A 15,977-nucleotide genomic window follows, 5' to 3' on the forward strand; every position below is an offset into this window, starting at 1 on the left:
CTACTGTTTAGATAAATACTACTTTAGAATTGTTTTATTTCCTTAAAATTATTTCATTAAATTACACTAATCTTTCATTATACATAAAAAATAATGAAAGATATAATGATGGTACAATGTATTTATGTATTAATTTAAAAGTGGTTTTATTCTATCCTTTTCTTATTTTGTAATAAAAACAATCAGAACATTTTAACACCATACCTACAAAAAAAAATTTGTACTTAAGTTCCTCTTATTATTGAACACATAAATAAAATCAATACATTAAAGCAAATCACAAAAGTAAGACTTACTTTAAGAATTTACTTGGCTTCAGTCGCTGTAATATAGTGTTATTTTCGATAGTTGATATCTTTCGGGTTATCTAAGGAAAGATAGATATAAATAAATATTAATTGTCAAAAACACATATTAGTGAATAATATCTTATTTTTATAACTGTCATAATTTTGTCACAATTACTCATTAAGTTAGGAACTGTTCAATTTAGTCAGTATAAATGAAAGAAATTTAGTAAATATAAAAAGTATTTGTAGGGTTCAAGCCAGTAAGATGACATGTCAAAAATTTTTGCTAAATTTTCTACAAATTAATGTCTTGAAATTTGTTTGTTAATTTACAAAATAGTAACGAAAAATAGTTTTTTTTGCATCAAATTCCACACATTAAGAAAAAAAATTTTGTATAAATTTTTTTTTTTTTGATGTGTGGAATGAAATTCAAATATGTGGTATTCAAATGGAATAACAGAAAATGTCTGGAACAAAACTTTTTAAAATTAAACGTTTAGATTTCAAATTTACATGTTGTGCTGTGTTTTGCCTTCATGTACAGGCAGTAAATTGTTCATCAATAAAATAATATTTTTTCCCTTTTAGACTTTATTTAAAATTTTATAATTTTTAGTTAATCAATTTTTAGTACAATATTTTGTTAATTCTTACTTTCTCTGTTTTCTTCATTTATTTGGTCTCAGTGTTTTAATCTTTATGTTGAATCTATTTACTAATATCATTTTACTCTTAATTTTAATAACTAGGTACTAATTTTCAATCATTATGGGCGAATGAACCTATTAGTTTTAGGTTGTTATAGAAGGCAATTAATAATTTTTGATGAGCATCATAACATGTTATTGTAATTATGTAATTGTTAAGTTCAATTTTTCTCAAGTTTGTCTACCATAGCAATTTTTTGGACCACCAAATAAATACCAAGGTGGTCCCACTGGACCACTAAATTTTCATTGCTGGTGTGAACCCTAAGCATTTAACACCTATTTTTCAATGTTCAAAAAGTACTGCAATCCAATATTTATTGGACTTGTAAAATGATGCGAAAATTGAGAATTATTCATTGATTCTAACAATTTTTATCGAAGCGAAAGAACCTCATAAAATTGGCAATTTATATTTTTAATATTTTAGCCAGGCAATTCTTTTTGGTACAATAGTAAATACAGCTTAAAATTGAAGTGTGGCTTAAAGTTTAAGGCACGCTTTTCTGTTTTTTTCCTTTTGTGCGGAAAAAAAAGCATTGAAGAACCTTTAATATTTAATCAGAAAGTAAAAACATGCAACCCTTTTTTGGCTGAAAATTTCCATATTTATGGCACAAGAAATGTAACACATGGAATAACATCTAAGTATAAAAAATAAAAAGAATTCTAGCATATTTACTTTTAGTATATAATTTTTTAGGGACATTTCATTTCCAAACCACCAGAAGTCCTTACATGAATTTGAAAAATGAATCTTCCAAAAAAAATATTTAACAGTTTTTCAATATTTCCCCACACATCAATTTCCTAATAATAGTTTCAAAATTAAATAAATAAAACTTTTGAGTTTTAATTAACACTGTGTTTAACAATCTTTAGGTGTCAGACATTGCTCAAACATTCAATAGAAATTTAAACAGAAAACTAGTGATAAATCCCAAATAAAATTGGGATTATTTTCATACCAGGACGACCCCTGGATTATTTTCATAGCAACCTTTCGAGATATAACAAGAACAAAACCATGAAATACAATATTTTAATATATTGCATGCTCATGGGCTTTGTTTTGAAATGCTAAGTAATAACATAATTATGAAGTTGATAATTTCAATGAGATTTTGAAATTACAAATAAATTAACAATTAAAGAAGTTTATTTCATTTCTATCAAAGTATTAGGATTAGTAAAATTAAATCATTTTTAAATAATTTAACATCAGATACACAAAGCAGTTTTGTCTAAATCAGGATACATAGTAATTTTTGAAAATTGCTGTAATCTTTTGTTTATATTTATTGAAAAAGAACTGCAGAAAAAAATTTTAAATATTGAAAAGTATACTGAAAATTTTATAACAAGTATCCCTGCAAAGACACTTTAAATCAAGATTAAACTTAAGTATAAACTATAGAATACTTACATCGTCTAAAAGAGTAAACTTTTCTTCATACAGTGGAATGCAAACAAATGACTGCATATTTCCTCCAACAATAAAAAGAGCAACTGTAGCTAACATTAACACTGAAGATACCAAGAAAAAGTAATAAACAGCCCTGAAAATTATAAACAAAAAACAAAACATAAAACATAAGAATATAATATTTCAAAAAAATTCCTTTGATAAGTTTTAATGTAAAAATCTTGCATTGCTTATCTCTAAATTTTCATTTAACTCATGACAAACCATCAGATCAAGAAACAAAAGAAATTAACTTAAAGCAAACAAAAATTTACAAGTATATAAATTACATTATTTTAGTAAATAATACTGTGAAAAATGCAATTTATTTAAAACATCCTATATAAGTATTATGAATTCATTGAGTTAAGCGTGTAGTATACAACCACAGATATTTGGGAAATTTCAACAGTTCTTGGAATTAAAAATTTTTTATTCTAATCATGAAATAAAAAAAATTTTTTAAAAAGTATACAAGAATGACATTTTGTTTGTTTTATAACTGTCTTTGAACAGCTTACACAATATCTTGGGTTTACGTCTACGAATGTTCAACTCCGTAGCCTTGTAATTTTGAACACAATCCAGAAGACAAGGAACCCCTGGATCAAGCATTGGGAGAAATTTGCCTTCGTGAAGGACTTTTTGATATAACTAGTCCACATTTGCATTACATGATGAGGAAAACCATGAAACCTCCCACAGTTAGCCTAACTGCAAGGGGACTCTAACCCATGATCCATCTACCACTGAGGATATTGGTCAGTATCATATTATTTGATGACCATTAGTCTATCCCACTAACAATGAAATTATGTAACTAGTTATCATGCTGTGTTGTAATAATGAAAATTCTTTTACATCGCCATTGTAACTAAAACAGGGAAAACTGCAGAGATACGATCAAACAACGAAAATCATTCTTCTTTATTAGGCATTTTTAAATTACAAATTAAACATTAAGACATCTATTATACAGAGATAAAGTCTGATTAGTTGCAGCACTGAATTAATGAGTTGTACCCCTGTATTGAATTTAAAAGTTTGCCGTTACATTGATTATTAAGAAAACAAAAGTATTTATACAAAATTTAAGTGCAAAATCTGTGCATCGCGTATGAAATATAACAATTAGTGACATGACAGTTTCTGAGTAAAATTGCCTGTCAACGAAGTATTGCGCACATAAACTTAATTATGATTTTGTTCTTAAATTTTCTCTAAAATAACTATAATTTAGCCATACTGATGTTTTAATAATCATAGTAAATAAAAAAATAAAATTATTTTATCTTTTAATAAAACATAGGGTAACAAACATAAAGAACATACATGGGAATGATTTTACATAGAAAGAAATCATACATGGGAATGATATTTTTAAAAGAATCGAGTAAAAAGTGTAAATCGAGTATATCAAAATTCAAGTACAGAAGAAAGAAAATATAATAACGATTCTTAAGTACATTTCGAGAAAATTGCAAATTCAAATTATTTTTAAATTTTATTAGAATATTGAAAGAAAAATATTTTTTTAGTTTAAATTACATTGAATTTTAATTTAAGTGTATAAAAATTTAAGTGTATAAAAATTTAAGTGTATAAAAATTTAAGTGTATAAAAATTCAAAATGCATGAAAAAATGTTATAAAATTACTTTAAACAGTGAATATTGAAAAATTCCAGAAACTAAATCAGAAATCAAAATTCAATGTTTGCATATAAAAAGGAGTTTCAATTTATGTTTATTTCAATTTACATTTCTTTCAACATTTTCGTTACAAATATTTAAATTTTTTACAAACAAAGTGACGAAAAAACAAGTAAAGGTACTAAATTTAAAAAGTAATGAAGTACAAGTAAAAGTAAGTAGTTTTCATTTCAATTTTTGTTACAAGTAATGAGAGTAAAAATGCTGCCATGTATGAAATAATTTAACCAAATAAAAAATTACATATTTAATTTATGTTAATAATTTAATAAAGCTGACATGTACAGGGTATCTGCTACATTTTAGATTTTCAAATTCATGACTTTCCATGACTAATTCCAAGAATTTTTCACAACTTAACGAAGTTACTATTTTCTCCGACAAAAACACAACAATAAATTTAAAAAAGCATTATAATAACATTCATTGAAATGATAGGTATAACCAAAACTGCTATACTCTGCATCTTCATATTTATAGATTTGAAATTTAGAAAACGGAGTAAAGAAAGAGTTGAAGCAATAAAATAGCTGAAAAAAATACAAAAGCAAATTTTTTTCCTGCACAATTACATTCTAAAGATACTTTTCTCGTTCATCGGAAAGGAAAGAAATACTCAGGATTTTTCTATCCTCATTTCGGAATAAAAAAATTCGCCAATGACTGGCTTGCTTCAGCTAGAATTTTAAATTGATAAAATAAAAAATAATAACAAAAATTCTGAAATCACAGAAGTTTAAAAGATAATTCGCTCTAGAAATTATGTTTTTTCTTTCATTTTTTGAAAGAACACCATAATTTTTAAAGAATACGATAAAAACAATTTAATATATTAATCAAATATGACTGTGAGTTGAGATTTTGTTACGAATTCAGATATTCGGAACACCATGAAATGGGGGGAGGGGCGTAAATTCGATTTTAAAACTTAGACTTTTCGGCGACCTAAATCCATGACTTATCATGATTTTTTTTTAAAAATTTTTAAATCATGACGCAGATACCCTGCATGTATAAATGTTGGCAATAATTTGTATAAGGTGAAATTATGTTGTATAATGCACAAAAGAATCATAATAAAATTAGTCTTGAAAGATTATATATCATTCCATATAAATATTAAAAGGAAAATTTTATATAAATACTAACTCTGATATAAAATTATTGATTTTTAAAATATATCATATATTTTCAAAACTGTGTTTTTTTTTCCTCCTTAAAATGGCTCAAGGAAACAACACCCCAAAGTAACATACAAATTTAAAATGAACATTCCAATCTACAAAATAAATTTAAATTAAATAACAAAAGATTACTACAGAGGACTACATTAAAGACAAAAAATATTGCATCAGTTTGAATAAAAATACTAATGACTTAATTAAAAACACTTACAAAATAAAGCAATATCCAGCACAGTTAGATGCAGATGACCTCTTTGTTGGGTGGCGTTCTTTTTCATGCCCACAACACCCACACACAAGTCCAAGTGTGAGTAGTAATACAGGCAGCAATAAAACCAATGCTATCCCAAACATAACCCACCACCTAAAATAAGAGCATTCAGAGCTATAAATACCAACAACCCAGAATAGTAGCTAGGTTGTGTGAATATGAACATTTATTTATTTTAATTAAGTGAATATTCGTATGATTTTTAAATCGCACGAATATTAATTTCGATATTTGATTTTGAAATCATGCGACTTACTGCACAGGAAAAAGCTACAATAAAAAATAAAGTTTATAAGAGACACTCTGTTATAATGCAGCACTATAATTAGAACAGGAAAACAGCAGAAACAAAAACAGAAAAAAATTCCAATTCTTGAAGGTAAAAAATTTTGCAAAAAATTATGAAATAGACTTGCCTGAATATAATTTTTCTTAAAAATCAGCAGTGCATAACTAATGGTTCAGTATAAAATAATCTAGAGCATAAATTAACAAGTAAATTATTCTTTAGTAAATCTATTCTGATTCCCCCAAAAAAACTTTCTTTAAATGTACTTTTCAAAAAAATACTTTGCCGAATATTTGGTTGAATATTCAGCTGATTATCAGGCCAAATATTCTGATAAAAATACATAACTCTGTAAAAGTTTTCAATTTCTAAAAATTCTTTGAAGTCACAAAATTCGTGCTTCCAAAACAATAAAGTGATAATTAAAATAATTAATATAAAGCAACTTTAAAAAAAACTATTATTCATAACATCATCTATTATTCATAACATCATTTTTCTTGAAATTGAGAATTACTTTAGATTTTTCTTAAAAGTAAATTTGCTTTTCTTAAAATTTCATGTGACATTAACATGCTTTTAATTAACATTAAAAGAATAAGTGCCTATGTAGACTATCGTTATTATGTATACTATCATTATTTTATTATTAGCATTTATATTATTTTTTATTAACGCAAATAAATTATGATTATTTTATGCACAGTTAAAATTTTTAAATATTTTACCCTGTTTAATTATAAATCAGAATTTCATTTAAAAAAAAAACATTTAAACAAGTTGTAATATTTTTAATGGTATAAAACAGGGGTGGGCAATCTTTTTTAGTTGAAGGCAAAAGATCGAGAAAAAAAAGTTTGGTGGGTCAGATAAAAATTGCTAAAATAAATAAAATAAAAAAACAATATACAAGTTTTAATTTAAATATTCAATGAGATTAATGAAATTGTGACTTCATTTTTAAAAGTTCCTTATATTGAGGTTCCAAGTGAGATGCACTTATTTTAAGGAACTTGGCTAAATGTTTAGTTATTAGTCTACTTCTGAAATGATTTTTTCTAAGGTTCATCATTGCAAACACTTGTTCACATATATAAGATGAAGCATATATGGCACTGATTTTCTGGGTATGATTCATTAAATTTGGGAAACTAACTTTTGGTAATGATTTGTAAAACTCAAACATTGGCATACTTAGAAACAACTGCTTTAGATGGCGCCAATCTACGGCTATTCTGTAAAGAACTTCTTCTTTCAACATTTTACCAATTGAAGCTGTCTGTGTTAGCTATTTCCATCAATTTATGCTTTGTAGGACAAAAATAGAGAAAGTAAAAATGTCATCATCTGTAACTTTGTTAAAAAAGAAAGAACGAAAATAGCTTTAAACACAGACAAGAAAATGGATGTATATCGTTTATATTCTCCACGCATTGGCAAGTTCAAATTCTATCCACGGGCCGGATAAGACTTTCCGGTGGGCCACAGTTGGTTCGCGGGCCGTAGTTTGCCCATCCCTGGTATAAAACTATACTCAGTGGCCTGACAGCCCATAGAAAACAAGGTCTACTGTTCCCATCTCAGTTTTCTTGACCTTGGGCTCTGAAGTACAAGAGCAGATGTTTCAGCAGATTGGTCAGCCGAACGCGGAACCTCCAGTGTTTAGTTCCCAAGCATGCTTGGTACTCATTTTATCGACCCACTGAAGGAATGAAAGGCTGAGTCAACGTTGCATGGCACAAAGATTAAACCAAAGATTTTTATGATGTAAGAGAAAAATAAATGATAGCTCGATTTAAAACTAAGCTTTCTCTTTAATAAATACCTGTATGGTTCAATTCCATCAGTTTCTTTAAAACGACTTTCCAATTCTTCCTTTCCAATTTTAGAAAATTTTCTCATCTGTAATTTGATATGAATAAGTACGACCATTGAATTAATTTTAGTGATATAACAAACTAAAAAGAAAATAAATACTAACCTTATCAGTATAATATTTCGTTTCTTCTTTAATTTTCTTAGCAACAGTTTTATCATCTGTAGTAGCTTCTTCAACAAAACCTAAAATAACATTAAGAGAATAAAATTACTTACACTAATAAAAAAAAATTATTAGGTTGGTGTAAACCTTTTCCACAGATTGCATTTTATTAATTCAAATGACCCTGATAGCTGAGTTTACAAAGTGAATGTCTAACAATCTCATCAAGAATCAAAATTATTCTTCGACCTCAATGCAGTCAGATATTATTGTAAAAATACAGCTTCATCTAACATACATGTAGCAAAATTTGCAAAGGTAATGTTTTTAAAAAATATACATAAAAACTAGATAAAATTCAAGTTGATTTTTATACAATACTAAAGAAAAAAAATCCTCATTTAGTTAAGTCTACAGATAAAAGTTGTTTTTTTTAAAAAAATCTAAATTCAGCCTTTTAATTTATTTTCTAAACAAGTTTCGAGATGTTTTAAAAAGGCCTTAGCAGTTTCCCACATTTTTGTTGTTTGTCCCTTAAAAATAAAATTTCAATGAAAAATAATCTGCAGATGCTGTAATAATATGCAGTGTTCGCTGTCATGCTGGAATGTTTCTACTACTACCGAGCAAATGACTACTAAAAATAAAGATTATGCTTTTAATATGATGCAGTTTACAAGCTAAAATATAAAGATGCCCCAGTCTTTGAGGAATACAAGATTTATTTGAAAAGAATTAAGCAGGCTAAAATGACGCATGCAAGGCCAAAATGTTGCTACTACCTTGCAAGTCACATCGCTTATATTCAAAATATGGTATTAGAGGTAAACTAAGTCTGATGTTAAATAATAAGCGGAAAAAAGATAGAAACAAACAAATCAAACAGAAAGTATACTAAGGCACTTCCAGTTTGTGTAACCCATGTAACCTTATAAACTTTCTCCATCCAAATCTTTCTCCATATTTGATAAGAAACTAACATAATGCTATGTAATAAAAATTACAATTTAATAACGAAATTTTAACTGCTTAAAAAACTTTGCTTAGCAAGCTTTGTTAAAGGCAAGTAAGCTTTCAAAATAAATGTAAGGAAAAAAAATTTCTGTAATTATTTTTTTTTTTTTAAATTTTATGACATTGGCAAAAACACCTTTAACTAATATTTATAAAGATAATAATCTAATCAAATTAATGTTGCATGATAGCAATTAAAACTACTAATCTTTTAAACTGCTTCTTATTAAACACTATTTTAATACTAATCTTCAAAAAAGATGCAAACTTTGATACAATAATGTATAACAAATAAGCCTGTAAAATAGAAGTATTTTGTTGCGTGTGGTAATTTTTAAAGTGTCACAACATCAAGTGTGAATAAACGATTATTAATCAATAAATGGCAAAGCAGAGGACTTTGGAAATAAAGGTTAAAATTCATAATAAGTTAACTATAAAAAAAACAACTTAAAAACAGCATTTTTATGCATGATCACTAAAATTGAATCACATCTAATTAATCTCATTTTTAAACAACAAATTAAAAATATTTACGTTTCAAACTTTCACTCTCCTGTTCTATCTTATTTCTTAAAAAGGTGTTATTTTGTATCTGAAATAAAAAAAAAATCACAATTTTAATTAAATGCAGCTTACTATAATCTTATAAAAAATACATTAAGATAACATAGATTAACAAAACACAATAGAGTGCAGGTTTTTAACATGAAATTCACTGCATTCTTATTTCTGATTATTTTATAAAAAGGTAGAGTCAATAGAATTTATATCACTGTAGAGGATTTTCTTAAATATAATGCTAATATATTTGGTAGGTATATTAATAAAATTATGAAATCATATTTACCTGATCTATTACACTTCTTAATTGATCGAAGTTTGCTTTAATGAGTTTCTGAAATTCCTCATGAACATGAGTCTGGAATAAAATTATCAACAAAAATAAGTTCATTTAAATAATAATAAATGTTTACAAAATTACAATTTAAAAAAGGAAGTATGATCTTACATAAGCATCATCAATATTGATGCGTTCTATAGGCAAATCCTGCAAAGTCAATTGGCACAGTTTTTTGTTAGAATTTGTACAGTTATGAATACTCTTCATATGTTCCCTTATGCTTGAAATGCTAGACTTCAGATGTTTTACAGCGTCAGATAATATAGATGCATTGACTACAGCATCATATTGGTTTTCAACAGACAAGACCCCTAAAAATTAATTAAACAGTAATTAATGATATAATGCAGTAGATAATTTTTTATTCATGAAAATAACTTCTACTTAACTACTATGTCCTGAAAAATTATTCACTAAGAGTTTAAAAATTTTCAATGAAAATGCAGAAATATTAGCATGTTTTCTTTTTTTTTTTTTCAAAAGTATCAAAGATAAATTTCCAAAGTTCTTCTCATGACAGCAGAGCTGTGCCAAACATTAAAAAAAAAAAAAAAAAAAAAAAAACAGAATAGTGAATTTCTAAAATATACAAAATATTACACAACCCAATTCAACATACAATGTAAAACAACAGACACACAACCTGATATGTTATATATTCAAAATATCACCTGTTTTTTATTGTCATAAAATAAAGTTGAAAAAAAAATTTTAAAAAATAAAAAATTTAAAAATAAAAAAACGAGGAAATTTAGAAGTTGTTAGTTTAAATAAAAATAATGAAATATATTTTTCAGTAAATTTTAAAAAATTAACTTAGTTACTATTTACTTTAGAACTCTTTTCCTAAGAAAACTTAAAATTGTAAGCCAAAAAAGAAAAAGAAAACACAATTTTATTAAGGCATATTTTATTTGAAATCATTTATAATCAGCTATTTGCAAATCATTTCTTGTACCCCCAAATCAATTTTTCTTTTCTTATTCAAAAGAATTACACATAAATTTATTGAAATTTATAATTCATGGATTAATTCACAAAATTAAAGGTTAAAATATAGGTTAGTATATAAAAGGTTAGTATTTAAACAGGAATGTGTCTCAAAATTGTCTTGAAAAATAACAAATACTTACAAGTAACTATGTTTTTTATGTCTTCTAATTTCTCATGATCTATTGAGCTGGATATATTTTCATGTACTAGTTCCACAAAATTAGCCTTAAATGCTGGAAAAAAATATAACATAAGTTTAAAGATTTTTGACACTCAAGAGTATGTAATTTTTACTTTCAACTCTATTTTATAATTTTTTTTTTTTTTTTTAGAAAAAGAGCAGAAAATCACCTTCATAGTTTTTTATTGGACTACCCTGTGCTTCTTTAAGAGCATTATCAACATCCTAAAAAACAGAAAAATATAAATTTTTAAACTAGTCAAAATAAAAATAATTCTTAAATATAAAATTATTAATATTTGCAAGTAAATCATTAGAAACATAACAATAATTGCACCATATACATATTTGTAAAATAAAATTTAAATATTTTTTTTTTAAAAAATAAGTCTAGAATTTTATAAAGTTTTGCACTCTCATTTAAACTTGCAATAAAAATCATGATAACATGAGAAGAAAAAACATAAAGGGAAGAGACAACTTCAGCTTTTTATAAAAAATATATATAATGAAATTCTTTACAGCTCTAGCATTTTTTAAAAAAAGTTTAAAGTTGATTCCTTTTCTTTAAAGTTAATAGTAAAAAGTGGAAATGTAGCTATACAATTAAAGAACTCAATGGAAGAACATGTTAATAACATCTTCACCCCCTACCTTTAAATTTTTTTTAAAAAAAAGTCTGAATCAAGAAATGAAAATGCTGTTTTAGATCTGATCTCCTTAGATCTGATCCTGACATCTGATCTTCCTTGTTTACATTAACAGTCTAATTTCACTTAGCTTGAGAATAGTTACTCAATGCAAAATATTTGTAAAATTAATTCTGCAAATACTAAATCCCAAGTATAGAGCATATAAAATAAGTTTAAAAAAAACAGGTAGAAGTACTTTTGAATATAAAATGTTTGTTTTTACACATTCCAATGAAGCTAGTTTTTACATATTCCAATGATGATTTAATCAAATTAAATGAAAATATTTCTTCAACTAACAATTGCTAATTATTCAATCACTGTGTTTTGAAAAAAATATAGCAAGAAATTATAATTTGTAAATAATCATAAAGTTTATACACACCTTGTCAGTATCATTGGCAAAATTATGTACAATATTAAAAACTTCTGTAACATTTCCTTTAACATTTGGGAATGAGTGCATCATGTGTTGATTAATGATGCACATGCAGACAATAGGTACACTAAAAATGTAAATAGAATCAATAAATTAAAAATTATTCTCTACTATATAATATATATAAAACCAAATCCTAAATTTATTTATTTTAAATAATTTTGTTTTGATCCAAAATAACTATCTTAAACATTATTAAAGTATAAGTCATACAATATAGATACTGCAATATACAATACTTTGATATACATTTTATTTCGTAGATATATTAGAAACCTGATTAACTGACACTCACAGAATCAATGATAATCTGAAAATCAAACACATTAGACAATGGACAGGATTTAATTCATAAATATTTTTTTAATGAACAAACATTAAACTGTAACTGAACATTAAACTATGAAGACATTAAAGTAAAAAATATACCACCGTAACTACACACCACTCTGATTAAACATATCAGATGGAAACAAAAATGCATGACATCAGGAAGGTAATTATACAATAACTAAGGTGACAGTCTGTGAAATGTACACTTTTATTATGCTATGTCACAAAAATGGTTCACGAGCATTTTTATTATTAAAGGATTGTTTAACAATTTACAAATGCAGATTACTAATATTCACATATTTTATGAATTGTGATTTATGAAACCTAGACAGTCATTATCATTGCAATTATGAAAAAATTATGACATATCATATAAATCATATTATCCACATGCTAAAAAACAGAGGTAAACAAATAAAAAAACTCAATCATAATCTGGAAACAACAATTAAAATAAAAATAACAATAAAAAAATTTAACAGATACTTGTAGTAAATGGACATTTAAAAGTACTTTCAATTTTGCAATAAATGAAATGAAAAGTATAAAAAATTAAAAACAAAGTTTTCATTGCAATTTGACGTACAAGCAAAAAAAAAATTTACTTCTCAAAAATATTAAAAAGTTTATCTTTCACACCACTTTCCAATAAGTAATAAATTTATTAAGAAAAATTTTCAGCAGCAAAAATGTAGCGCTCCTTTTTCATAGAATGACCAAAAGTGAGAAATTGGATTTACAACTTCGAAAAGCTGAATTTTGTAATTTGTGGTTAGCGCAATTAATTAAAATAAAAAATGTCAAATCAAAAATTCAAATTTTTCAATTCTATTATTTTAGAATTCTAATTTGTAATTTGTATTAAGTAGAAATTGGAATATATTGAGGGCCCACTAAAATCAGGAACACCAGAACAAATAAGGACAAAATATTTTGAATCCGGAAGTGTTTGTGTGTATTATCTGAGAAACTAAATTGATAATTTGGACAACTGAATTTTGTGATTCGTGTTAGCACAATTAATTAAGATAAAAAATGTTATGTCAGAAATTCACATCTTTCTATTCTTTAAGTCGATTATTTTAAACTCTGGTTTGCAATTTGTATTAAGTAGAAATTGGAATATACTGAAAGCCTACAAAAATCAGGAACATCAGAGCAAATAAAGACAAAATATTTCAAATCAGTAGAAACTACAATCCCATCCTATATGACTATTCTATATGTGTATGTATTATCTGAATATAACTACTGGATTTAAATATTTAATCTTAAGAACATATTTTAAAACTTCATAGATTTACATTAGCAGTTTCAAGCAAATAACATAAGACTTTAAAATATTAACAATTTTTAAAGGGTAACTTATTAGATTCAGATAAATGAGGATAAAAGTTAAAAATAAATAAAAAAAGGTGAATTAAATTAACATATAAAAACATGGCTGAAGTTGTTAAAATTAAAGATATGTATAATTGTTTGTATATAGTTTAATATAATTGTCTGAAAATTGTAAGATATGCATAACTGTATAAAAAATAATAATAAAAAGGCAAATTTAACTTACACAAGAAAAGCTATCATGAATATTAGACAGAACTTATGGAAATTCCTCCAGCAGTTATCAGTGTGTCGTTGCTTTTGGCTATTTTTGGCACCACAACGTCCACAAAAACGACAACAAAAGAAGAAAAGTCCGGAAATTAACATAACAATGATATAGATGATACCAATGATAACCATACTCAGGAATGCATAGTTCATTTCTGCCAACTATTAAAATAGAAAATTTAATCAAAGATTTTAGATTTTATAAAAGTAATAATTTAATAATGCAAATTAAATAAAATGAAATATAGTAGGGTTCACAACTTAAAGGAAAAACATTTTTTTTAACTCTCAATATTTTCTCAGCTTCGGAATCAATATACAAATGATACTTACATAGCAACGGCCAAATACTTCTAAATGATTTTGGTAAGTGATATAATTATACCATTTTAAATTCATTTTTCTGTCATACTTCTGAAGAAAAATAAATCAAAAAAGTTGCCCAAAAAAAGGATTTCAGTTCTTAAGTTGAATTTGATTAAGAAAAAGTTGGGGGGGGGACTTCTTTATCACAGATTTTAAAGCTAAATCATTTTTAAACAAATGGAACATTTTCGGTCATCATTTTCAGTTTAGATCTTTGAATAATATTAATAAAGCAAAGGTAATTAATATTAATAAAGCAGGGTAAAATAAAATAAAAAATGTAACTATTGTATTATCAAATTTTTACAATTCTTTAACCCATTTCAAAAATTTAAATAAGGACTCAAAAACACATGTAATATATTTCCCTCCCCCATAACTTGATTATTAGTCTGTTACCCAGTACTGTAAAAGAAAAGAAAAAGAGAGTTAAAACAAATAATATAAAAACAATGGGTAGAATCAAAATTACCTTCAGAACAGTCTCTTGAGGAGATAATGTATGTTTTCCAGAAACAATATCTATGACATAATCTGAAGGGGGAAAATGAAGAAAAAAAACATTAAGATAGTTTCAAAAGGAACATATAAAGCTTAAATAACAAAATTTTATGATTTATATATCAAATGCACCATCATAACTACACAAAATGTTTTGATCACATTACAAAGTATAATCAGTAAACATGGCTTTTCATGTTTATAATTTAAATAATAACTACAAATCTATTGCTTGAAAGAACAATTTTCTTTAACAAATTATGTTAAAAATTTCTACTTTGTATAAACTTTACATAAAAATTATGAACATAAAAAAAAATTTTAGTTTATTATGAAAACAAAGAAATTTATAAAGCATCTAGAAAATTTATAACTATGTCCACTTTAAAATCCTGAGTATCAAAATATTCAACACATTATAAATGTGTGTTATTATTTTGATATAAATTAAGCAACTATTTCTTACACTATTACTTGATAAAAAATTAATTTCATTTGATTCAAAAATATGCAGATTTGAAATAGCAGTCAATTCATGCTTCGCAATAGTCATGTTTCAAGTGCTTAAAGACAGGCACCCATTTTCAAGACTTGCCAGGTGTGAAAGAGAAGAAACAAAAGTAATTTGAAATATAATATAAAATGTAACTTTGCCAATAAAATGTAAAAATCAAAGTGAAAAACAAAACTAGTAAAACTGCAGTGGCCAAAAGAGAAAAAAATGAAAAACAAAATATAAGAAAAAGCACAGTAGTGGAGAGGGTCAAATCAGGGTTTCTGATTTGTCTCTATGGACCCTGAAATCATTCCGGGATTTGCTTTTCCCTCCACTGTGGTTTTTCTTATTCTTTTTTTTTTCCCCCCTCTCTTGGCTACTGTGGTTCATTTAGTTTAGTTTTTCATCTTCATTTTTCTATTTTTTAATGACAACTTTATGCTTTATATATTTTAAATCACTAGCTTTTTCTCATTCACCTCTAATAAAGACTTGAAATTGGTGCCTGTTTTTAAGCACTTGAAACAGGTTGACTGTTAACAA

At 25.8% G+C, this 15,977-nt stretch overlaps 1 protein-coding gene across 8 annotated transcripts in view; it reads right to left on the reverse strand.

Annotated features, from left to right (window-relative positions):
- The window catches only part of LOC107447672 (prominin-1-A), a 106,607-nt gene that overhangs the window by 23,775 nt on the left and 66,855 nt on the right, over positions 1 to 15,977 (reverse strand). For all 8 annotated transcript variants that reach the window (XR_015430004.1, XR_015430005.1, XM_087154191.1 and 5 more), the window contains exons 3-15: positions 14,910 to 14,971; positions 14,028 to 14,233; positions 12,071 to 12,191; positions 11,164 to 11,218; positions 10,953 to 11,045; positions 9,928 to 10,130; positions 9,766 to 9,837; positions 9,453 to 9,510; positions 7,902 to 7,981; positions 7,746 to 7,822; positions 5,572 to 5,724; positions 2,427 to 2,559; positions 297 to 367 (exon numbers count right to left, since the gene is read on the reverse strand). Coding sequence is in view for 6 of the 8 variants with exons in the window: in XM_087154191.1 (XP_087010317.1) it covers positions 297 to 367; positions 2,427 to 2,559; positions 5,572 to 5,724; positions 7,746 to 7,822; positions 7,902 to 7,981; positions 9,453 to 9,510; positions 9,766 to 9,837; positions 9,928 to 10,130; positions 10,953 to 11,045; positions 11,164 to 11,218; positions 12,071 to 12,191; positions 14,028 to 14,233; positions 14,910 to 14,971 (1,384 nt within the window). In the remaining 2 variants the exon portion in view is untranslated. The remainder of the gene's footprint in view (positions 1 to 296; positions 368 to 2,426; positions 2,560 to 5,571; positions 5,725 to 7,745; positions 7,823 to 7,901; positions 7,982 to 9,452; positions 9,511 to 9,765; positions 9,838 to 9,927; positions 10,131 to 10,952; positions 11,046 to 11,163; positions 11,219 to 12,070; positions 12,192 to 14,027; positions 14,234 to 14,909; positions 14,972 to 15,977) is intronic.

Source organism: Parasteatoda tepidariorum, chromosome 10 (assembly GCF_982258835.1).
Source record: "Parasteatoda tepidariorum strain Cologne lab strain chromosome 10, Ptep-v5.0, whole genome shotgun sequence".
In the NCBI taxonomy this organism is placed as follows: domain Eukaryota; kingdom Metazoa; phylum Arthropoda; class Arachnida; order Araneae; family Theridiidae; genus Parasteatoda; species Parasteatoda tepidariorum.